Source organism: Selaginella moellendorffii, unplaced genomic scaffold, assembly GCF_000143415.4.
Source record: "Selaginella moellendorffii unplaced genomic scaffold, v1.0 SELMOscaffold_152, whole genome shotgun sequence".
Classification (NCBI taxonomy): domain Eukaryota; kingdom Viridiplantae; phylum Streptophyta; class Lycopodiopsida; order Selaginellales; family Selaginellaceae; genus Selaginella; species Selaginella moellendorffii.
Genome location: NW_003314413.1, coordinates 204,326 through 227,004, shown reverse-complemented (window position 1 = coordinate 227,004; position 22,679 = coordinate 204,326). Strand labels below are relative to the sequence as shown.

At 47.7% G+C, this 22,679-nt stretch overlaps 5 protein-coding genes across 6 annotated transcripts; 2 read left to right on the top strand and 3 right to left on the bottom strand.

Moving 5' to 3' along the window:
• Nucleotides 1-2,782: 2,782 nt before the first annotated feature.
• On the top strand, nucleotides 2,783-6,214 carry LOC9640861 (receptor-like protein kinase 5). Its single transcript, XM_002993281.2, has 2 exons — nucleotides 2,783-5,491; nucleotides 5,544-6,214. Exons 1-2 carry the CDS (start codon nucleotides 2,920-2,922, stop codon nucleotides 5,942-5,944), a joined length of 2,973 nt encoding a protein of 990 aa, XP_002993327.1. The 5' UTR covers nucleotides 2,783-2,919; the 3' UTR covers nucleotides 5,945-6,214.
• Nucleotides 6,215-8,261: 2,047 nt separating this feature from the next.
• LOC112343485 (cingulin-like) lies at nucleotides 8,262-11,100 on the bottom strand. Of its 2 annotated transcripts, none has more exons than XM_024667023.1 (8): nucleotides 10,726-11,100; nucleotides 10,432-10,647; nucleotides 10,280-10,333; nucleotides 9,994-10,197; nucleotides 9,800-9,937; nucleotides 9,065-9,741; nucleotides 8,679-9,007; nucleotides 8,262-8,626 (listed from the first exon to the last, which is right to left on the bottom strand). In XM_024667023.1, the coding sequence occupies exons 1-6, from the start codon at nucleotides 11,095-11,097 to the stop codon at nucleotides 9,124-9,126; spliced, it is 1,602 nt and encodes a 533-aa protein (XP_024522791.1). In that variant the 5' UTR covers nucleotides 11,098-11,100; the 3' UTR covers nucleotides 8,262-8,626; nucleotides 8,679-9,007; nucleotides 9,065-9,123. The 2 variants fall into 2 exon arrangements, with proteins under 2 accessions (XP_024522791.1, XP_024522790.1); XM_024667022.1 differs by having other exon boundaries at nucleotides 8,846-9,007.
• A 1,758-nt stretch (nucleotides 11,101-12,858) lies between these two features.
• On the bottom strand, nucleotides 12,859-15,578 carry LOC112343481 (nitrogen regulatory protein GLN3-like). The gene is made up of 3 exons (XM_024667010.1): nucleotides 15,225-15,578; nucleotides 14,745-15,116; nucleotides 12,859-14,665 (listed from the first exon to the last, which is right to left on the bottom strand). Exons 2-3 carry the CDS (start codon nucleotides 15,063-15,065, stop codon nucleotides 13,508-13,510), a joined length of 1,479 nt encoding a protein of 492 aa, XP_024522778.1. The 5' UTR covers nucleotides 15,066-15,116; nucleotides 15,225-15,578; the 3' UTR covers nucleotides 12,859-13,507.
• An 851-nt stretch (nucleotides 15,579-16,429) lies between these two features.
• On the bottom strand, nucleotides 16,430-19,866 carry LOC9640886 (nucleolin 1). Its single transcript, XM_002993254.2, has 10 exons — nucleotides 19,552-19,866; nucleotides 19,394-19,494; nucleotides 19,199-19,280; nucleotides 18,774-19,143; nucleotides 18,053-18,714; nucleotides 17,807-17,990; nucleotides 17,677-17,738; nucleotides 17,514-17,620; nucleotides 17,368-17,455; nucleotides 16,430-17,308 (listed from the first exon to the last, which is right to left on the bottom strand). Exons 1-10 carry the CDS (start codon nucleotides 19,780-19,782, stop codon nucleotides 16,874-16,876), a joined length of 2,322 nt encoding a protein of 773 aa, XP_002993300.1. The 5' UTR covers nucleotides 19,783-19,866; the 3' UTR covers nucleotides 16,430-16,873.
• Nucleotides 19,867-20,062: 196 nt separating this feature from the next.
• Nucleotides 20,063-21,476, top strand: LOC9640859 (bidirectional sugar transporter SWEET5). Its single transcript, XM_024667020.1, has 5 exons — nucleotides 20,063-20,133; nucleotides 20,214-20,430; nucleotides 20,521-20,682; nucleotides 20,742-20,861; nucleotides 21,171-21,476. The coding sequence occupies exons 1-5, from the start codon at nucleotides 20,063-20,065 to the stop codon at nucleotides 21,474-21,476; spliced, it is 876 nt and encodes a 291-aa protein (XP_024522788.1).
• Nucleotides 21,477-22,679: the final 1,203 nt, after the last annotated feature.

Sequence of the window (22,679 nt, the reverse complement as noted above, 5' to 3'; positions counted from 1 at the left end):
GTATAAAGACTAGGTTTAGTTGGGATGGAGTTACTGCTAGTGTTGTAAGATCTTGATGAAAGGTCATATCTTATCCATCAAATGCATCATTCAATTAGGGAATTACCTGAAGAGTTGTCTAACATATATTCAAGAGTGGAGCTGCTTAAATAAAGTAATTGTTCCACCATAGGGAGCTGAAATATTGTTTGTTTATGCTATTTTAGATGTTATGATCACTTGGAATTAGCAAGAATCAAGCCAACAAGTTTTTAAGTTCTTTGAGTTTCTCTCTGGTACTAGATTGCACATTCTAGTATGGAATTGGCCCATGAGTGTCACCAAAGGAGTAGGAAACAATATTTAATCAAAATACAAATGCTAAACTTAAATATAAATGTATATACAAACATAAAAAAATATTAACAACTTATTAGTTAACTACAAAAAGAACTTGATACATATCAAAACATGCATAGCATATATATTCATTCTAAAACCAACTTTTAGAAAAACATACAAAGGTTCTATATATATGTGTTTCTTTATAAATTAAGTTCAAAAACTTATAAGCATAATTCCTAGTGTGATAGATGATGCAATTACTAAAGAGCATTGTTGCATTTGTCAGAATGCTCAAATGAGTGCTGAAGGACTTCTAGATGAAAACTTTAATCCCCATGAGTTGTTACTTTTAAATTATTATACCACTATAACACTATAACACTATCCTTAAATAAGAAATTCACATAGACACTAGGCATTATCCCAAGAATGATATTTAGTAATCACTGTCAAATAAGTGGTACATATCATTCCTGAGATTCCCATAAAAAATATCTGATTAGATGAAAGGTTTGGTAGTAGGAAGGAAAGGATTTAAACCAAATATCAATTGAGTTTAATTATTCAGTTATAGCCACATAGCATTGAGTAATTGTAGGAATTACTAATCCATAGATAAAGGAGAATATTGCTGCAAAAGAGGACTCTATTACCATACCAAAGAACATAAAGAAGAGAAAAAATGGTTTATGGCCTCATGCTATCATTTTGATAATTAAAATCTTGTGGGTATCTTAGTTATTTCTACAATAATGATGATCTATATAATAGATTTAGAAAAATAAAACAAAAAAAAAATGAAGCAACTAAAGAAGTGACTTCAAAAGGGTTTAAAGATAAGGCACATGAATAGTAAGAGTTAAGTGCCCTTAAATTTAAATAGGATAAATTTAAAGAGTTTACACAAAAAGCAAGTGCCCAATCATCACCAGTATAGGAATACAGAAGTATGCATACTTATGTTAATTTAAAAGTGGTATAATTTGGTAGCCACTAAAATCCCATTATGTAAATAATAGTATATGGCATTGTAATTTTACATGTGGACCTTATAGGTACAACTGTGGGAGGAGCTGGACCCAACCTTGCATGGCCTAATAAAGGTCCAATCTACTTGCTTCACACCTCTTGATTTTGTGCTTAGGATTATTGGTGATGGAAGTTAGAAGATCATTCTATCTATGAATGAAATGTAGTTATGCTTGTTTTCAGCTGCAAAGGAAAACAAAAGAGAGGAGTGAGTCTTTGTCCATCAACTCGGGAATAGAATATAGAGATCAAGTTTGTTACCTCAAATGATGCCCAGAGCATGGCCCACTGTGGATTAAACTCTTGAGAAATGTCTTGAACCCACAAAAGAAATCCATCTGTGTATTATCATAATTATCATTTTTTATTATTATTGGTATAAATTATATATTATAGTAAAATATTAAGAAAACAAAAACAAACCAAGTGCTGCTGCAATACAATGCACAAGATCTTATTTTTATAACTGCCAAATTTTCTGAATTCTTTTCCATATCTCTCCACTTATATGTGCATATATATATAGATATATATATATATATATATATATATATATATATATATATATATATATATATATATATATATATATATATATATATATATATATATATATATATATATATATATACACTAAAAGATTTTTAAAACTTTTTAGAAATAACAACAAAAAATAATTTTCTGCACATTGCATGTAACAACGCTTTGGTTTGCATAATAATGGTGTTATTCCTATTTATTAATCTAATTGATCAAATGGAAGTTTATATTATATTCTTTATAATTTATAAACACAAGAATAATCTTTTTGAATATCAAGAAAGTGTTTAAAAAATTTTATAAATTATAAACATGTTTATAAATTTAAATGAATAACAACAGTTAAATGGTAAAATATCCTAGAATATCCAAATATATTCTAAATATACCCACTCCCAAAAATACATTTATTATTGTATAATCTGTATTAACTATTCAAAGAGTCAAAGTCTCTTCGTTGATGACATTTGATTGGTTGGGCCTTGTCTCTGGGAAAGTGAGGCACCGATGGATTCCCTGGTGCTGCGACGTGTTGGAAGAATAAGCTTCTAGGGTAAATGTAAGCGAGGGATGTCTGCTTGCAGAAAGGTTTCACCAAACCATCTCTTTGCCTTTTCAACACAAGCATTCTAAAACACAAAATGAATTGTTGAGGAAAATGCTGTAGTGTAGTCCTCCATCATGCCGCTCTGGTTATTCATAACCAAGTAGATCCAAGCAAACGGCCACATTCTCTCCGCCTGGAAGCATTCCCGACGATTACATTCAAGGCCCGATTGCGATCTTCGATTTTAAAAGGCACTGCCAAACAAATGGGAACTAACTGGCGCTGCCCACTCCGATGCCAAGCTCCGATCGCTCGGCGCCTGTGACTGAAAATTGGCGACAATTCTCGAAGAAGTGCATCCATTACAAGCAAAGAAAGTAGTATTAGCACGCAAACGAAAACAAGCTCTCTTTCGTCAAAACTGCCGGCTAGTCCAAGTCCCGTGCTCTTTTAGTGAGGACTTTGACGCTCATTCATCCATGGAATGGCTCCGGGATCTCCTTGCCTTCTGCCTGGCCATCGCCATTCTTCCACTCACTCGGGCAGCAACCGAGCGGGAGCTCCTGCTGGAATTCAAGCGCGGCATCGTCGATCCTCGCAACGTTCTGGAGAGCTGGAACGCTTCTACCAATCCGCAGGTCTGTAGCTGGAAGGGAATCGAATGCGATGGCGACGACGGTGTGGTTGGGATCAACTTGGAGCACTTCCAGCTCAACGGGACCATGTCTCCAGTTATCTGTGAGTTGCCAAATCTGACCAGCGTGAGAGTCACCTATAACAACTTCGACCAGCCCTTCCCTTCGCTTGAGAGATGCAGCAAGCTCGTCTATCTCGACTTGAGCCAGAACTGGTTTCGCGGCCCACTCCCGGAGAACATCTCCATGATCCTCGGTCATCTCCCACTTCGCAGGTTGGATCTCTCCTACAATGCCTTCACTGGACCCATGCCCGACGCTCTTGGAGAACTTCCCACCACCCTCCAGGAGCTCGTCCTCAGCGCAAATCTCTTCACGAACTTGACCCCCAGCCTCGGCCGTCTCTCCAACCTCACCTTTCTCGACGTCTCGTCCAATATTAATCTCCTCCGTGCCTTCATTCCTCCCGAGCTTGGCAATCTCACAAGGCTTGTCCGGCTGTATCTGTTTAACTGCGGCCTCGTTGGAACCATTCCACCCGAGCTAGGTGCCTTAAAAGAGATCGAAGACCTCGAGCTCCAGTCCAACAATCTCACCGGCAGCATTCCGGTTGAGCTCATGTACCTTCCTAAGCTGAAGATGCTCGAGCTCTACAAAAACAAGCTCTCGGGTCAGATTCCATATGAGATTGGCAACCTCATGCTGCTTACTGACTTGGATGCCTCCGAGAACGCTTTAACTGGCAGCATTCCTACACAGGTTGGAGGGCTAAAAAATCTGCGGATACTTCATCTCCACTTGAATCGCCTGACAGGTAGCATCCCAGAAAGTCTTGCGGATTTGGAAAACCTCGAACAATTCACAGCATTCGCAAACAACCTGACAGGTAAAATCCCCGAGTCCCTAGGAAAAAAAGCCAGGCTCAGCTACGTCACACTCTCACAAAACAAACTTACCGGAGGTGTGCCACCTTTCATCTGCGGTGGAAATGCTCTGCAAAACCTGAGCCTGTACGGCAACATGCTGTCGGGAGGAATTCCTGAGAGCTTCAGCGATTGCAAAAGCTGGGTGCGATTGAGGCTGCAAGACAACCATCTCGAAGGCCCTGTTCCGCCAAAGCTCTGGGCCTCCCCCAACCTGACCGTCTTGGAGCTCTCTTCCAACAGGCTCAACGGCAGTGTGACTTCCGATATCAAGAACGCTGCACAGCTAGGAATTCTGAGGTTGGATGGTAACAAGTTCGAAAGTTTACCGGACGAGCTGGGAAACCTGCCGAACTTGATCGAGTTGACGGCCTCGGATAACTCAATCTCCGGATTCCAGATTGGGAGCTGTGCCTCTTTGGAAGCATTGAATCTGTCTCACAATCGTCTGTCCGGCGCTATACCAGCAGATATTAGAAACTGCGTGAGGCTCACTTCACTTGACTTCTCCGCAAACAGTCTGTCTGGCTCGATTCCATCGTCACTGGCTAGCCTTTCCAGGCTCAACATGCTGGATCTTTCCAACAACCACTTGAGTGGAGACGTTCCATCTGCTCTGGGAAATCTTCTGCTGTCCAGCTTGAACATCTCCAATAACAACTTGAGCGGCCGTATTCCTGAGAGCTGGACTCGAGGCTTTTCGGCTGATAGCTTCTTTGGAAATCCTGATCTCTGCCAAGACTCGGCATGCTCCAATGCAAGAACCACCAGCAGCAGCAGAAGTGCCAACAGCGGTAAGAGTCGCTTCTCGGTTACACTGATCTCGGTTGTTGTTATCGTTGGAGCCGTCGTCTTGCTTCTCACTGGCAGTCTCTGCATCTGCTGGCGCCACTTCAAGCTCGTGAAACAGCCACCCCGTTGGAAAGTGAAATCGTTCCAAAGGTTGTTCTTCAACGAGTTAACTGTCATCGAGAAGCTCGACGAGAACAACGTTATCGGGACTGGCCGGTCTGGGAAGGTGTATCGAGTTGATTTGGCAAGCGGACATTCTCTAGCAGTGAAGCAGATATCACGATCAGATCATTCCCTCGGTGATGACTACCAGTACCAGTCCGAAGTCAGAACTTTGGGCCACATAAGACACCGTAGCATCGTCAGGCTGTTAAGCTGCTGCTGGAACGCTGATACGGACCTGCTCATCTTCGAGTATATGCCGAACGGCAGCCTGAGAGACGTCCTACACAGCAAGAAAGTCGCGAACCTGGACTGGAACACCCGCTACAGGATCGCTTTGAGAGCAGCACAAGCTCTATCATACCTTCATCACGATTGCTCCCCGCCGCTCCTGCACAGAGACGTCAAGTCAGCCAACATTCTGCTGGACGCTGACTACGAACCAAAGCTAGCAGACTTTGGAATCACAAAGCTACTCAAAGGTAGCGACGACGAGACAATGACCAACATTGCAGGTTCCTACGGCTACATTGCTCCAGGTATGCATCATGTCTAAGCTAATTCCTTTCCAACCTGTCCTTCACCTCTCAGAGTACACCTATACCTTGAAGGTCAGCACGAAAAGCGATACTTACAGCTTTGGAGTCGTCCTGCTGGAGCTAGTGACAGGCAAGAGGCCAGTTGACAGTGAATTTGGAGACCTGGATATCGTCAGGTGGGTAAAAGGCAGAGTGCAAGCGAAAGGACCGCAAGTTGTTCTGGATACCCGAGTGAGCGCCAGTGCACAGGACCAGATGATAATGCTGCTCGACGTTGCTCTTCTTTGCACAAAGGCGTCTCCAGAGGAAAGACCAACGATGCGCCGGGTGGTGGAAATGCTGGAAAAAATACAGCCCGAAGCTTGTTACTCTCCATGCACAAAGGAGGAAATGTTCTCACCGGCGAGCACGTCTGGGTCGACGTCTCCATGCAGCATCCCAGAATACGTGTGAGGTTCTTCGTCTTCATTCGCTCGCCTTCGTGATGGAGACAAAGCTCTCAAGGCTTTCATCTTGTCGTTCGATGGCAATCCTCCTTCCCGTAACTCTTACCCCTTCCAGGTTCTGTCTCGCGTTGAGAAGCTCCTTGTCAAAACTCGTATACTCTAGAGATCTCCTCTGCTTATCTAGCTGCTGATACTTCTCCAGCCCTTCTTCTCTTCACCTTGAGCCTTTCTTCAATGTCCTGCACCTACTACATAATATTAGCTGTCTCTTTTTGCACCAATTTCCTTACGAAGATTCACTGACTTTCATGATACATAAGTTGAGCGCCATTGCCTAAATGATAGGTACCAGGTGATGTTGTTGAATGCAAGAAGACTCTGATGAATCCAGCAGCGCCCATGGGCAAACCCTACTAACCTAAGTCGCCAAAATTATTTTTTCCGCAGATAGAGAAAAATGTGCTCTATCTCATACAACCCATGAGGGTATAATCCCAATGCTCCACCAAATGCTTTTCCATCCGCTCGTCTGGGACACCCGTAAGTCAGCAAAGCTATGCTCTCAAAAACTGCATGCTCTCCTTGGATCTTGGTATTCACTTCCAGTTCTCTTTCTCAAATGCCAAGGAACTACCTTCATAGAATAAAAGCCACCGTTTCCATAGATACAGATCTGATAGGACAAAAATGAACAGCCTGACGTAAAATCCTGGAATTGCAAAAGTTTGATGTGTTTGATGAACCATCTATTCCACCAAACCTCTCTTCCAACAGGCTCAACGGCAGCTTGATGGCACACTTGCCAGAAAACCTGCCGAACTTGGTGGCCTAAGAGGCCAGCTGAAGCACTACAACCGGAAGCTTATTACTCTCCATGCACAACGGAGGAAATGTTCTCACCGGCAAGCACGTCTGGGACGTCTCCATGCAGCTTCCCAAACGTTCGTCTTAATCCGCTCGCCTTCGTCCGTGACAACAAGATGGAGAATAAGCTCTGAAGGACTTTTAACTTGTCGTTAGATTGGAATCCTCCTTCCCCAGATTCTTACCTCTTCCAGCTTTTGTGCGCGCCGAGAAGCTCCTTTTCAAATCTCGTGTGTATCTAGCTGCTGATCCTTCTTCAGCTCCAACCTCTCTTCAAAATATTGCACAAGGTCAGTGATCTGTTTGCTCTGTACAACATTCAGGTATGACACACTTCAGATCTAGATGTCGATTTAGAGGTCAACTGTGTCCTGCACAATCTTGAGGCTCTCCTTTCGCTCTTGCCAACGATCTCCTTATAAGATTCAAGACATTCACTGTCTTGAATAAGTTGAAACTACTCGTCTTTCTTCGTCCTGAGGCGAACTTCTTCGTTGTCGACCTTGAAAGACAATTTAATTACATTCAAGTATACTTTTATGGTTGTCAAATTAGAACAAATGCGGACACTTCCTAAAGCACATGAAGAAGTTCTTGTCTGTCTTCAGTTCGAACAGGTCGCTGAGGCTGGAAAAAGGAAGAAGACCACCAAATAAAATCTAACTCGCCGTGGAAAATTGCGAGAGACAGAGAGAGAGAGAGAGAGAGAGAGAGAGAAGAAAACAAAGCACTCCACAAGAGAAGGCAAGAAAAAGAAATCTAATAGAATGAATGCGTACCAACACGACCGTGCTTAAAAGGCTCAGCAGCGACTCGATCAAATCACAGATGGATGAACTCACAATTCCTCGTGAGGTTCTAAGTCTCATCCATTGCTGCATCCACTCACTCCTGGCTGGTGTCTGGAACCACAACCCCTCTACAGTTGCTCAAGATTTAGGAAGCGGGACTGGTGGAAAGTATACCAATATCGGGGGATCAAGATTTGAGGACATGCTGCTTACAGATGGGATTGAGCTCCCGGAACGTTGCTCATCTTCCAATCTATGCTTGACAGGATTCTTGTAGTTTGGAAAGGGCGGAGTACGCGGAATCTCTTTGCATGAATATGGCTAACCAGAAACCTCTGAGGAGCCACTTGAACCAGGCTTGTAAGTTACCTGCGATTAACAATAATGAAGAGTTTTATGGAGACGGCCTTGGAAAGACAATTGCTTCACCACTGAAGAGTTGCCTAAGTTCATCTTTGACGATGAAGACAAGTATTCAATCTGGCAGCAGTGGCGTGCCCTGACTTATACTGTAGCTCACGAAGAGGAGAATCAAACATCACGGCCTCCAAGGAGAAGGCTGTGGTGGACGTGCAAAAGGCTTTGGAGAGGCTGGAACTCATGCGCCATAAGTTCAGAACTGAGATTGTCCGTTTGACGTTTTTGCCAAGGAGCCAAACACGGATCATCTGGTTCTTGATGCACGGAAGGTGGCATTTCATGTGAAAAAATTTCGGCTGCTACATAAACTCGAAAGCAGTATCAGAACACATCTGTTGGCCATCCTCGCTCCACACGAAGTTAACCATCATCACGAGAACAGCGTTATCGGGAGTGGCCGGTCTCCTCGGTGAGGACTACTAAGTCAGAACTTTGGAGACACCGGAGAATTGTCAGGCTGTTAAGCTGCTGCTGGAACTCTGATAGGGACCTGCTCATCGTCGAGTACATGACAGCGTGGGAGACGTCTTACACAGTGAAAGAGTCACAAGTCTGGACTGGAACCGCCGCTACAGGATCGCTTCCAAGCTCTATCAGAGTGATCCTCGCCATTCCTGCACAGAGACGTCAAGTCAGCCAACATTCTGCTAGACGCTGACTACAAACCAAAACTAGCAGACTTTGGAATCACAAAGCTACTCAAAGGGAGCAACGACGAGAAAAATGACCAGCGTTGCAGGCTCCTACTGCTCCAGGCATGCATCGTGTCCCTTTCAAACCTGTCCTCCACCTCTCGGAATACCTTAAGGGTCAACACGAGGAGCGATACTTACTGGTAATTTGGAGACCTCGATATCGTCAGGTGGGCAAAAGGCAGATCGTACGCGGAAGGACCGCAAGTTGTTTCGGATCCCCGACTGAGTGTCAGTGCACAGGACCAGAGTGATAATGCCGCTCTCCTTTGCACAAAGGCGTATGCGCCAGGTGGTGGAAGGCTGAAAAATATACAGCCAGGATACGTTCCATCGACGAAAAAGGAAATATGTTCTCACCGGCAAGCACGACGTTTCCATGCAACATCCCAGCAGACGTGTGAGATTCTTCGTCCTCATTACTTGTCGTCGCTCGCCTTCGTCCGTGACAATAAGTCCTTCATGAGGGAGAAAAAGCTCTGAAGGGCTTTCATCTTGTCACTAGATGGCAATCCTCCAGCTGGTAGCAATTTGCGGCGACGAGTTTGTTCTTTGCTCACGTCTTTCAATAATTCAGCAACCTGTAGTTCTCTCTGAGATCTCGCCCGTGAGATCTTAACCATCTCCGCAATCAAAGTTTTCATTCTGGCCAAAGATTCCTGCTTCTGCCTTCTCCTGTTTTCCTCAGCTTCCTCGTAGTTTTTCCGGACTATAGTGAGCTCGTCTTCTAACACAACGATTCTATTCTTTGCTTCCTTAAGCTCCGCCTGTTCGGCCTGTCTTATTTCCTCGAGCTCCTTCATCTGTTTCCGGGCCTTGGCCAGCTTCTTGCGCAGGCTCCTTGTTTCGGCTTTCCAATCCTTCCTTAACTGATTCAAAAGCTTCTCCTTATTATCAAGTTCAGCTGCCAGCACTGCTGCCTTTTTCTGTATTTCCTGCAGTCCGTGAGAAAATTCTTCCACCACGTCATTTACAGCGAGTTGCAGGTCTTCCATGTTGGTCGCTCGTTCGGCAATTTCACCTCTCAGCTGAGACACCTTTGAAAGCATAGCAATTTAGCAGTAAGTTAATGAAAAAGACATCAGATACATATACCTTGGCCACAAACTCCCCTTGTTCTTTGAGGAGATCTTTCTTCACAGTACTCAGAATATTTTCTTTCTCGGCCAGCTCTCTTGTCAACTGCAGCACAGTGGACTGCGTTTCTTGTAAAGACTCCTGTAGCTTTTTTATCTGGCACATTTTATATATCGAAAAGATCAAAACGCAAATGCCTCATAAAGTATTACCACTGACTCATGAACCTCCAGAGGAACTGTTTGGACGAGCGCTGTCTCAAGCCTGCGTAGCTGCTGCTCCGCAACCTCCGCTTTCTGTACCTCAGACTTCAACGCTTTCACTCCGTCGTCCAAACCAGTAATGTCTTCGGCCCCCGGTCTTTGTCCGAAATTCAATGGCTCTTCGTTAAACATTCCAACATCCCTGGCCGTGAGCTGAAAAAAACGACCACCAAATAGGAGCGTCATTAATGAAGTAGTAACCGACAACGAGAAAAGTCGGGTCGTTCAGCTGTACCTGTTGAATAACTCGTCGCTCAATCTCCGCTCGAACGGAAGCCATAGTCGCAGTCTAGAACGAAAACAAGAGAGAGGAGTGAATAAAGCGATCGCTACGTAACGCACAAAAGACTTGTGAGACGCGAGCAAGAAAGATGGCTGGTTGCTGACCTTGGTGACTGGCGCACTCATCTCATAAACGGGCTTGGTGACAGGAACGAGCGCGCTTTCACGCTTCAACGAGTTCATAACATCCTCGCTTGACTTGTCGGTGACTAACTCCGCAGCCACAACTTCCTCGTCCTCGTCGGCGTAAGGAACGATGGAAGTAGAGGCCGTGGCCAGGCGAATTATGTTAGCCAACGAGCATTGCTCTCTTTGCAGAGCCTGAAAGAAAGAGAGAAACCAAAGAACACGAGTTATAGGCTACTCCACCACCGCAAGAGGCAAAGGAAGAAAACTTACATTTAAAGCCGCCAAGAGCTGCGGTGGGACGCTTCTTCCACCATACATTGCTTGCTCCACGCCCTTGGTCAGCAAATCGAGCCTGTCCACCAGGCGATTCACTCGCTCCTGGATATTCTGGCCGGAAATGCGGCACCGCGATATCTGGCTTAGCCCGATCCCGATGTCCTCGATCTGCTTGAGCACCGCATCCGCCCCGGCGCCTCCATTCCCGGAATTCAATCCCCGGCGCTGCTGCTGCTGCGAGAACGTACCGATGCGCACGGCGTCCAGCTGCTGGACTTCGGCCCTCCCGAATCCAGCGCTGCGGCATCCAGCGCCGCTCCACCTCCATCGCGGCCGATACCCTAGCCCAATGCCAATGCCCGCCATAGCCATTTTGGAAATTTTTAATCTTATCCGCGAGAACTCGAAACCCGGACCTCATTCGCAACGTGCCGTACAGAGGTCTCCGTACGAACGATTTTTTTTTCTTTTTTCTGTTTAAAAGTGTGGATTAGGGTTCTAGTTTAAACTTCCCAGCTGTTTGACGCCTTTTGTGGCACATGCGCGTCGCAGAGGCGCCATTTCTTGTCAAGTCCACCCCCGCGGGATTGAATTGGAATTGAATGATGGCATCTTGGACTGGCCAACTTGGCCCTCGCTTCTCCTTTTCTTTTAGCTTGTGGATTATCACAAGTACTTTACAAGTTCCTCAAGGATCACACCGCGCGATTTGCGAGCACTAGGCCTCTCTAAACATTTCTTTGCGGCCCAGTATAATCCAGGCACTTGCACGCTCTGGTGGATCGAATCAGGAACTCATTTGATTATCGAGCCAGCAGCAACACACCAAAGGTTGCAATTTGCACAGCAGAAAATCATTTTTTTCTTCCCTCCCCCTCTTTTCCCCGCTGATATCTTTGCGATGATAAATAAGTTTGCTTTCAGGTGGATGCATGTGGCCAAAGTGCCCAGAAATGGTTAAATTTGCATTGCTCCTTCTGCACTGCCCATGTTCGCACCCGCGTGCACCTCCGTCAAAACAAATGCCCTAACCACAACAAAAGCGGAGTACGTTCGCCGCAAAATTATACACTTCAAACCTTGACCCCCACATGCATGCATGCGCGCTTTGCCACCTTTGCATGGCACGTACCGGAGAACGACTTTACATTCAGGGCGCAGACCCATTTGCATCTGCTGCCACCCACGAATCAATCAAGATTATCTTAACAAACTGGAAGATTACAACAATTTTGGAGTTGATTTTTTCTTTTCTTTCCAAGGAAACAACCGACACCACGAGGCATAGAGCACAGTCCCAGTGGGGTTGGCGCACACAGACGGCCTTGAGTCGCTTTCTATGGAGCACCCGACAACATTAACTCGCTACCTTCCCTTCTACTTCAAGGTATGGATGCAATGTCCCACCTAAATTATACCGTGGGAGGATTCGGGGGGGACCTTAGCGGCTGCATTTTCATCATCAGGATTGGAAAACATTGAAAGGAATTAAGAAAAATGCCATGATATTCTCCAGCTTTCTTTTGCTAAATTCTCATAATTTGATTCTTCTTTCGATCTAAATGCTATCGGAAACTCGCAAATTCCAAAACCACACAAAGCATTCAAGGAAATAGGAACAAGGGATTTCTTTTTCTCTCCCCTTGCACTGTCGTGAATGCGGCGATATTTTTCTTGCTCAGAATATTTCTTTTTTCTTTTTGTAGTATATCTTCCCGGCCACTTCCGCCACCTTTCATCAATCTCTCTGGGCTCGCTGCAATTGAAATTCAAATTCTCGCCCAGCCCAGCCCAGCCCAGCCCAGCCCATGAGGACGAAAGAGGGAAGAACGCCGCGAAAAACACTACAAACCGGGGAAGACTGGATGGACATGGTGGTGTGCAGTGCAGATTTTCAGCTTTTTGGAAGAGGGAGGAAAGAGAATAGGCATTAAAAACAAGCAGCAATCACAGCACAGCTCGGATCGCCCTTGCTTGCTGCACGCAGCCAGCGCAACAAGCACAGCGTTTTGTCCGTGCACGAACAAGCAACAAGAAGTTGAAATCACTTCCCACATTCACTCGCCTTGAACAGGTAATTGCGGTGAAAGAGAAAATACCTCCAAAATCTTCTCGGCAAAAACCATAGAGTTTAGAATCAATCAACTTTCTTCATCATCAATCTCTTAACTTAAAGCTGGAAGACAAGGCCTGTCCCTGGAGGGCACAGAGCTTAAACTAAGCAGCTTTGCTAGCCATCTACGTTGGAAAGGGAGAGCTGGGAAAAAAGCAAAAAAAATATGAAGTAGAGAGAAAGAGAGAGAGAGAGAGAATGGAATCGACTCGACTCAACTTCGATGACAATGACGATGATCGATCACCGACAAGTCCACCAGAAAAGAAAACCAAAGCGAGCGGCGCCAGAGAGAGAGAGAGAGAAGAAGATCACCGATCACACGGCATAAGTTCCGTACTCGCGCCGTATGCTGGCACCCCTACCCTGCCCCATTGAATCTGCAATGGACAATCAATCCTGCCCTGACCGACCAGACCGGCACACGGACGGATGCTTCCCCGTCCCTTCTACAAACTTTCCTCGCTCGTCTCGGCTCGAGCTCTCCCATCTCCAAAACAAATGCCCGAGAGCTCTGTTGTAGTAGCAGACCACGAATTGGTGATCAATCCAATGAATCCAATCCCAAAACTGGGCTCTCCGCCAACTTTCGCAAAGCCAAAACCATCCCAGAGACATGGTTCTCCTGTATCCTGGCCAGAAAGCCTCCGCTCTCTCCCTCGCCTAGCTCTGCACGACGTTGTAAATCAAGCCACCGTCTAGGACCTCTCCACCGGTCGGTGCCGGGGCCGAGCTGGAGCTCGGGCTCAAGCTCGGGCTGCGCGGGCTCGGGCCCAAGAAGCGCGGATGTGACGACTCCTTTTGGCGCCGCATCTCCAGCACCTTCCTGTGGGAATTGGAGTGGACCTCGGACAGGAAGGTCGGGCTGAGAGCCGGCCTATACTCGGGGAAGAGTCTGCCCGACTTAAACCTCACGCCACACGCGTTGCACAGCGTCTTGGGCCCCTCGGGCCCGGCTCGCCATTGCGGGGTCTTCTGGCTCAAGCAGTGCGTACACCTCCGTGGCTGGACTTCCACTCCTCCGATTGTCATTCCTCCTCCGGCGGCTGGGCCGTTCGTGGACGCGATGATCGAGGAGCCCAGTGGCGGCTTGCCGGTGGCGACGGCAGCGATGGAGGTCTTGTTGGTGTTGCACAGCGACGAGGCGGAGGAGGAGGAGGGGGAGGTGGCGGAGGAGGTCGAGCCGCCGGCGGTGATGGTGTCGGGCTTGATAGTGGACGACTCCACCGCGTCTTGCTCGTCCGAGGACGCCAGGTCCTTGTCCGAGATGGAGCTCGTGGCCGGGGACGACGAGAAGCTCGTCACATTGTTCCCGGTGGTGGTGTTGATGATCATGATGGCCTCGCCGCCGCCACCCACGACACCGCCGCCGCCGCCGCCACCGCTGCTGCTGCTGCTGCCCGGATTGATGAGCGACGAGGAGCTCGTGTTCCATGTCGAGGAGCTGCGCAGCCGCTTGCTCCGGGGCCGCCCCGGCACGGACAAGTCCTTGGCGGCCGCCAGCCTGCCCGAGGTGGCGCTGCTGCTCTCCAGCACCGAGATGGGACTCCCGACTTGGAACTTATCTTTGCTGCCCGTCGTGGCGATCGTCGTGGTGGTGGTGGTGGTGGTGATGTCGTCCAGCAGGAGGAGGCTGTCGATGTTTCTCTTGTTCGTGGTGGTTGTGTTGGTGGCGGCGCTGCTGTTGATGATGGAGGAGCTTGCGAAGCTCGATCCTTTGCTCCCAATGAACATACTCTTGTGCAATTCATCGCCCATGTTGGTGAAAGTGTCATCGTCGACGAGGCTCGAGAGCCATTCCAGCTCAGGCATCTCATCGCACTGGAAGAACAAAAGAGAAGACGTTTAGATGGTGTTCTTCCAGCGGGAACGCGAGGAAATAGAAGTGAATGGCTCTTACATCGATGGGGAATTCGTTGCTGGGCTGTTGCTCGATGCCATGGTGGTGCTGGTGGTGGTGGTGATGTTGTTGCGCGGCGGGAGGAGCAATGGGAGCGGCGCTGGCAGCGGCGATGGAATTCTGGTGGTGGACTTCCTCGCCAATCGGCCCGGCAATGTCCTCGTTGGAGAAATCCAAGAGGTCCTCGATATGAAACGGGTCGAGAATGCTGCCAGTCTCGGGCTCCCACGCCGTCACAGCCGCCGCCCTCTTAGCGGCGCCGCTCTCCTGCTGCTGCTGCTGCTGGGACTTGTCGACGAATGTGCTCGCCACCTCCATCATCCTCCTCGGTCGCTCAAATGGGTCCTTGGCAGTGGACGATTTCCAGCCGACCTGATCAAGCATGGCCCCGTCAATGGATTTGTCATCACAAATTCATGCGAATGCGAGAGAAAAGATGGGGAGAACACGAAGAACACAAATAAAAGAGCTGGGCTTTACCTGGGCGGACCAAAATGGGTCGCGCAATCGCCCAAATAGAAATGTGGGCGCTCCTTATATGATCAATCTAAATCAATCCTACCCTCCAAACCAAACAAGGTTTCTCGTCCAGAGTTCCTGGAAGTTGTTCTTTAGCTCTCGCTCGAATCGAAAGGAGGAGAGGAAAGAGAGAAGCAAAGAGGAGAGATTGAGAGAGTGTGAGTGAGAGAGTGAGTTCTTGCTGCTTCCTTTCTCGTATGAGGCGGAAAATGGCAACAAAGAAAAGCTCAGCTCTAAGGCTCCGCTCCCCTAAAAAATTTGAATGCCCGCTTCAGGCATTTTTGGGGTTGGGATGATCCTTCCCATGTTCTTCCATTGTTGGGTCCCCTTTTTTTTTTACCTTTATTTTGAGTTTTTATTTTAAAAAAAAAGGTAGGTGAATTTTTTTGTTGTGAGTGAGCGCATAGATCGTGGGCGCCAGCTCGCCATCCTGACGCCAAAAAGACGACCGCTGAGCAGTGGCCAGCGTGTCGCAATCGCAGCCGCTGGGTTTAAAACCGACGCTGCCGATCGCGCCACCGGTGCCAGGCGGCGCCGCCGGTTAAGGGGGGGTTAAGCGTGGTGGCGCGCCGCGGGTAAAAAAACCTGGGCATTTTAACGTGACTAGCACTCACCCCCCACCGCATCTTTAAATGTGGGAGTTTGTAAAAGCCTTTTCGATTTTTCAAGTTTTAAGTTTCGCGCGCGGTCACATGACGGCCTTACAAAAGAAAAGTTAAAGATGCTGCAAAAGGTGGCGGGCGAATATGCCGCCCGGATCATTCGAATCGTCGCCGTCCGGTTTTGACGTTGCGCAAACTAAAATCTCTCTGCCCCCACATGCCACTGCTGGCTACATATTGACAAACTTGCCACCCTCGAGTTATTTTACGCCGTACAATACACATTCCTATAGTTTGATCTTTCACGCAACAAAGGGCATCATCAAACCAGCTGTGTTTGATTTCTAAGTTTGCAAGCTAGAGTAAGAATTCTGAGTTTGATCTTCTTTTGATTTGTCTAGTGATAGAACTAAGTTAATCCGGGCACGCAGGGAGGCACGTCCATTCCACGATGATTCTTAGAGACGATAACGACCGCTCTTCCAACATTTAATTCCAGGTGGAGGTGATGATGGTCACGTTAGTAGTAGTGGTAGAGAACACTATTCTAATAAAAAAAGGAGGGGAGAAGAGTATATAAGAATTTTTTGATTGATCGCCCAATAGCTGGAAGATCCTTTGACACAACCATACAAATCAAAGAACCAGGCTAAGTTAAATAAAAAGCATCTAAGAAACACTCAAACAAAATATATGCCTCCCACAAATCTTCACCACCACCACAGCTAGAAAACTTGCCGGCTTGCTTTTCCCTTCGTAAAAATCACCACCGACGATACAAATCACCGTAGGAACAAGCTCCGAAATCTCTCCTTCCATCACACCGCCACAGCTTCGATCCATCCCCTCCCCCCATTCCCGAGCAAAGCTATGCTGCCAAAACTTTTCTCTTCCAGTAGAACACTCGCAGCCTTTTCATCTTCAGGTGAAACCCAGTATATAGAGAGAGCTTTAGCTCCTCCATCGCTTCTTCGTTTTTTCCCTGTTGTTCTTACTTCGTTCTCCACCTTAACTTCCTTTCTGAGTCTCTGTACTTGTTGACAAGGCTGCCGCTGTTCCTGCCGCTGCCGTTGTAGCTGCTGCTGCCGCTGGCGCTGCTGTTGCCTCAGGGGGCGTCGGTGTCACTGGTACCACTGGCCGGACATATGAAAGGGACCGCTTCAGTCTGATCGGCCCCACGCTTGACCGAAAGCCATTCTTTGCTGCGCTCGACGGCCCCATTTGGCTGGCGCCACCATCTCGTTTCCACTGTAAATGTGGAGCACCTACGGGGTAAGGAGGCCTTACCAGACGGGGCGGTGGCCTCATCATATACGGTGACCCCCTCATAAACGCTGCTCGCGGGAACGCTGCTCTCATGGGCATTCGGACTGGTGGCCGAGGCCGCATGACTGCTGCTGCTGGGCTACTGGTTTCTGCTACGTTAGCATCCTTTCGAGCTACCTGAGAAGGGGAAAAGTGTCAATGACGGAGCGAGTTCCCATTTTAAACACAAGGCTTACCCGTATGGGTCTCGAAAGTAAACTCGACTCGTTTAGAGACAGGGCCCTGTCGGCTGCGTCCTTGGATGAAAACTCCACATACGCAGACCTGTGAGTGTTACCGTTTCAGATGGTGTTGAAAAAAGAAATATAAACAATGCACGCACCCCTTGGGTTTGCCGGATACTCCATCCGTTAGCATTGTCACCTTTACAACCTCGCCACAGGAACCAAAATGCGTGGAAATAGCTTCCTTCGTGGTCGCGAAGTGCACCTGGAAACAGATAAAAACGGTAACCCTTCTATAAACGAGAAAAGCGAGCTGCTTACGTTGGTCACCAGAATAACCTTGGAATCAGTATCATCTGATGAGGACTGGGGCGTTTTAAAACCTGTTTCGCAAAAGAGAAATTAAAATTTTGAGACTGCTCCTAGAGAAGAAAGGAACAGAGTAACTTACTTGTTAAAGGTGCGGTTTGCATAGACGTAGTGGCAGCTGGAACACTAGGAATGTTAGTAGTAGCCGCAGGAGGGTGTGGTGCCGAGGACTTTTCAGAAACTTTGGCAGCTTCGTCTTGCTTTGTCCGCAACTTAGTTACTTCAAGCTCCACTTGCCGCATTCTCCTCTTCATCTCCGTCACATCCTGCACAATGGAAACACAGGAGTAGATTATCAAGACAAAAACAAAAATACTACGATGTATACCTGCAAATCTTGGCCCTTTCCGTTGGGTATATCCACAAGCTTTTCCTGTTCTACACTAGTTCTTCTCTCCAATGGTAAGATATCCTTGTGCTTGGTATCGTCGTCCGTATGAAACACACGCTTGTACTGCAGAGGCTCCTCCACTTTCTTTTGGCGACGTTCCTTTCTCAAGGTGTGTCGTTTTGAAGGCTCTTTCTTGTTCAGAGATTCAGGCACCTCTTCAATCCGCCTCTCAAACTGCTCCCCATGATCATAAGCGTCATGTGATGCTGGTGGTGGTGGCGGCATAGCAGTATCCGCTGTACGTCGTTCTACCAAGCCAAGCCTGTCCGCCGTTCTACTCTTTCGCGTGTGTCGGTCACTCTTGCTATTCCGTGGAGCGCTGTCTACATGCACATATTCCATCTTTTCCGTGATCTCGTCAGCATCGTCAAGGTCTTGATCAGGTTGATCATCCTCATCACTCTTGTGTCCAAGACGATCCCAAATGCTCGCAGCAAATCGACTAACAGGCTTGCTCGCCTTCCTATTGTTTACGTCCTCAGCAGCAGCAGCCGCAGCTTTCAGAGCTATCATCATGGCTGGCGAGTTCTTTGCAGGTTTTGTTATAGCTGGCCGTGCCTTCAGCTTGCCATTCGAGTCCAACGGAGCGCCCGCATTTTCTACGTTTGAAAACCATGTCAGCTAAAAGGCAAGAGACAAAAGGTCAGAATTTTCGTACCGTGGTCAGCCGAGCCTGCAACAATAGATCTAAGCCGCTTTGTGTTTGCGTCCGCCACCCTTCTAGAGCCACCAACTGGAGCCACGGCATCTCTGACTGCGAACTCAAGTAGCCTCCGAGAAGCTTTCAATCGTGGAGCAGGAGGAGCAGGAGGAGCAGGAGGAGGAGAAACTCTCTCGATAGCGGAAGGCTTATCTTCCGCTCGACTTCGTCTCCTTCTCGCCCAACCCTCTGGAGAGCGGGAACGCTTTAGCTCTTGACGCAAGGCTTGCGGCTCCCGCTTTGTCACATGATTCTCCTCCTTTGCATTCTCTTGCGTCGGATTCTCCTTCTTCTCATTCTCTCCTTTATCTTTAGCCTCCGGAGTATCCTAGAAAACGCAACAACGCACGTCAAAAACACTCACCAAAAGCAAGTCCATGTACCTTTGGTAGCGCATCGTTTGCAGCCTTCTTCTCGCCTGCTTTGGTGTAAACGTGCAGATTTTCTGTCAAGTGCTCCCAAAGCCTACAATCAAGAAAATAAGAGAATTTTTAAAACTGGAAACAGCCCGACAAACTTCTGGAAAACTTCTCACTTCCACTGCGCCGGTCTGGAATACAAAGGAAGACGAAACTTACCAGGACACAAACGCTTCGCTCTGAACGCCGAGAAATGCCTCGAGGTCCGCAGTAGCTTGCTTTTGCTGCTTCCCATGCCCAACCAGCACCACCACATACTCCTGCATTCCCTCCCCTCAATGAACAAACGGAGCAAAAGAAGCAGAGGCAAAACATACCGCAAGAACTTCGTCCGTGTAGCTCCCCATGAATTCCGAGAGCTTGGTCTGGACGGTGCCGCGCAGGAGATCCGCCCCAGCGCTGGAGACATCGAGCGGGAACGTCCTGCTATCGTCCGCCTGCTCGTCGGGCAGCGGCGGAGGAACAAGAGGCGGACGAGGAGAAGTGGGAGGGGCGGTCGGCGCCTCCTCCGGCTGCAGTGCCTGCGCTTCCACACTAGCGCTCGCCATCGCGCCCTACGCCTGCCCTAAAAAAACCATGCCTGTGGAGCGCGCTCGCCTCCCGCATCCAGCGCCCTTCCTAGGGTTTGCAAAGCAAAGAAAAGGAAGCACCCCACGGTGGATATTCCGCTCGGGTGGGATATTCCGCTGCATGCCATTAGCGCCATTTTATTCTGTGGATAAGATTATTTCCAGGCTACAAAAACTGGAACTCCAGCTTTCTTAATTGTGCTAGCACTGTGCCCCGTGAATTACTCGTTCTTCTTCTTTTCTTCTTCGTCCTCGCGCAATGGGTGTAGCCGATACGATCATTGGGATTTGCGGCAACATTGCCGCACTCGTTTTGTTCCTCGTACCAGCGTGAGGACTTTTTCAATCAGATTATCACCTGCATGCATGCTGATCTCTTTTGTGGTGCTAATCGAATCAATCACCCCCAGGAAAACTTTCAACACGATCAGGAAGAAGAAATCCACCCTCGACTTCTCTGGGATACCCTATGTCACCACCCTGCTTAATTGCTTGCTTTGGGTCCTGTACGGCCTCCCCGTCAACAAGGGCAACGTCCTGGTGATGACCATCAATAGCTCCGGGATCGTCATCCAGACGGTCTACATTCTCCTCTTCCTCTACTATGCTTCGTCCTGGGCTGCTCGGGTGAGCCAAGGAAATATCTCTCCTTTTTTTGGGGTTTTTTCTTTCTTCCGGATGAAATAGTCATTGATGATCTTTGGTTCTATTACGCAGAGAAAGATTTTGGGCATCTTCGTGTTTGATATTGTGGCCACGGCTGCATTGGGCGCAGGAGTGATCCTTGGTGTTCACAGTAAAGCCACCAGGATTACCATCCTTGGGATTTCATGCGTGGTTCTCAACATTGGAATGTACTATGCACCACTATCGGTTATGGTGAGATAAATTGATTTCCTTGGATCTTTGGGTGTTGATCTTTGTGCTTTCTTTTGCAGTGGCTAGTGATCAAAACTAAAAGCAATGAATACATGCCTTTTCTATTGTCACTCATGGTGCTGATCAACAGCTCCTTCTGGACCATCTATGCCTTTTTGCTTATGGATATCTACATTATTGTAAGTTTGATTGTTAATAGCATTCTTAATCTTAGTATTTTGGATTCTTAGATTCCAAATACACTGGGGCTGGCTGGAGGAATTTTCCAAATGATCTTGTACTTTTGCTACCGCAAGCCTGCCCAACAAGTCGAAGGTGATGCCCGCTCAACAAGCAAGGCTGATGTGGAGATCGGGAGAATGGAACAAAAGCAAAACTCTACCAGGACATTCTAGACCTACTGATTCCAAGCAATAACATTGTTTGCCCATGGCAAAAAGAATAATATCATTTTTTGTTGGACTATTACTATTGATATTGGATGACAGATCGTTTGCTTTTTCTTGGCTGCGAGAGCTCCTATTGCAGATCAGGCACAAACACAGCAAACTAGCGCGCATCTGCTGTTCAGCGCGGAGTGCGAGATCATCTCACAAAACTCTCAAAGAACACCTGCTGCATGGTGGACATCCTCGGACGATCCGGCCGCCTTGAAATTGCCGAGGAGCTCATCACCACAATGGCGTTTCGCCCGCGGGAGTGGAGTACGAAATACGTGCTCCTCTCCTGTGTATCTTTCTGCAATGTCTGGACCCACGAAACGTTGCTCCTTGCTCGGCAAGCACGACCGGTGAGAAGGATGATGATCATCATATTTAGAAGCTCGCTTCCCGTCATATAGTTTTTAAATCCAGCTCGGAGAGCCGTGACGATGATCCAGAAACTTTCATAACTCACGATTGGATTGATCGCTGATGATGCTCTATGGAAAAAGAGATCGATGCTCCTGTCCAGCATATATTTGTAACATTGATTTTCATGGCATCTCGAGACTGGAAGAATTGGTAGTAAGTTCCATTGATATAGGAAGATCACGAGTTTATCTATTATGTATGGTAATGTGGTGCCTACAAAGGGTTTTTGTGCTTCCCTATGCCAACACATAGAGTATGGTTTTCTCCAGGTTTTAAAAAACAATTGTAAAGCTATGCCAGTCATGAGTCTATATTCGGACGCCATTGCATCTAACGCTATGGTGTTAGCATTTGCCGGCAAGGAGCATCTTGTCGCTTTAGATTTGTTTCACGACATGGCGCATTGACCAATGCGCTCGTTTTTAAAACGCAATAGAGGCGGGCACTGGCGTACTATGGCGGCGATGTGGAGGACGCCAAGGCCGTCTTTGACGGCCTCGTGGAAGCCGGAGAATGTTCGAAAGAATTCCGTGGGAAATTGGACCGTGATGCTCTGCGAGCAATTTAAGGAGAGCAAGAGTGTGTTTGAGAAGATGCCGATCTTGGACACGCAAGCGAGCGATGCCATGCTCGAAAGTTTTGCTTCTTCATGCGCTTCATGCCTCCAGGAAGAAGTGAAAGCTGGAATGCCCCGGCGATGGAGCATTTTGATGTCCTCGAGCTCAAGCAGCAGATCGATGGAAGCTAAAAAATCCGTTTTTGATCGCGTTCCACACTGGGAAATCTCCTCATTTGCATCCATGATCCACGCCTACCGGAACGGGGGGCCAGGATCCTGTTCATGGGAATTCCCGAGTGGTTTGGAATTACGTTGACCTTGGCACTAATGGAAACTGATTTCTTTTAGTCGATCGGGGCAAAATGCAAGCGAGATCAAGGCTCATTGCGAACACTCTCGAGGAATGCCGCACTCCCGCGAGAGTGGTGGACAGATTCTTGCCCTAAGTGTTCTAGAGATTTAGTCCTTGTTCCTGATTAGTGACAGGGATGGCCCTCCAGAAAGTTTGAGCTCACAGGACTGAAGCCTCAAGAATTACGTGCTGAAAGACTCGCTGATTATCAGCAAGCCGGGGTTGGATCGTG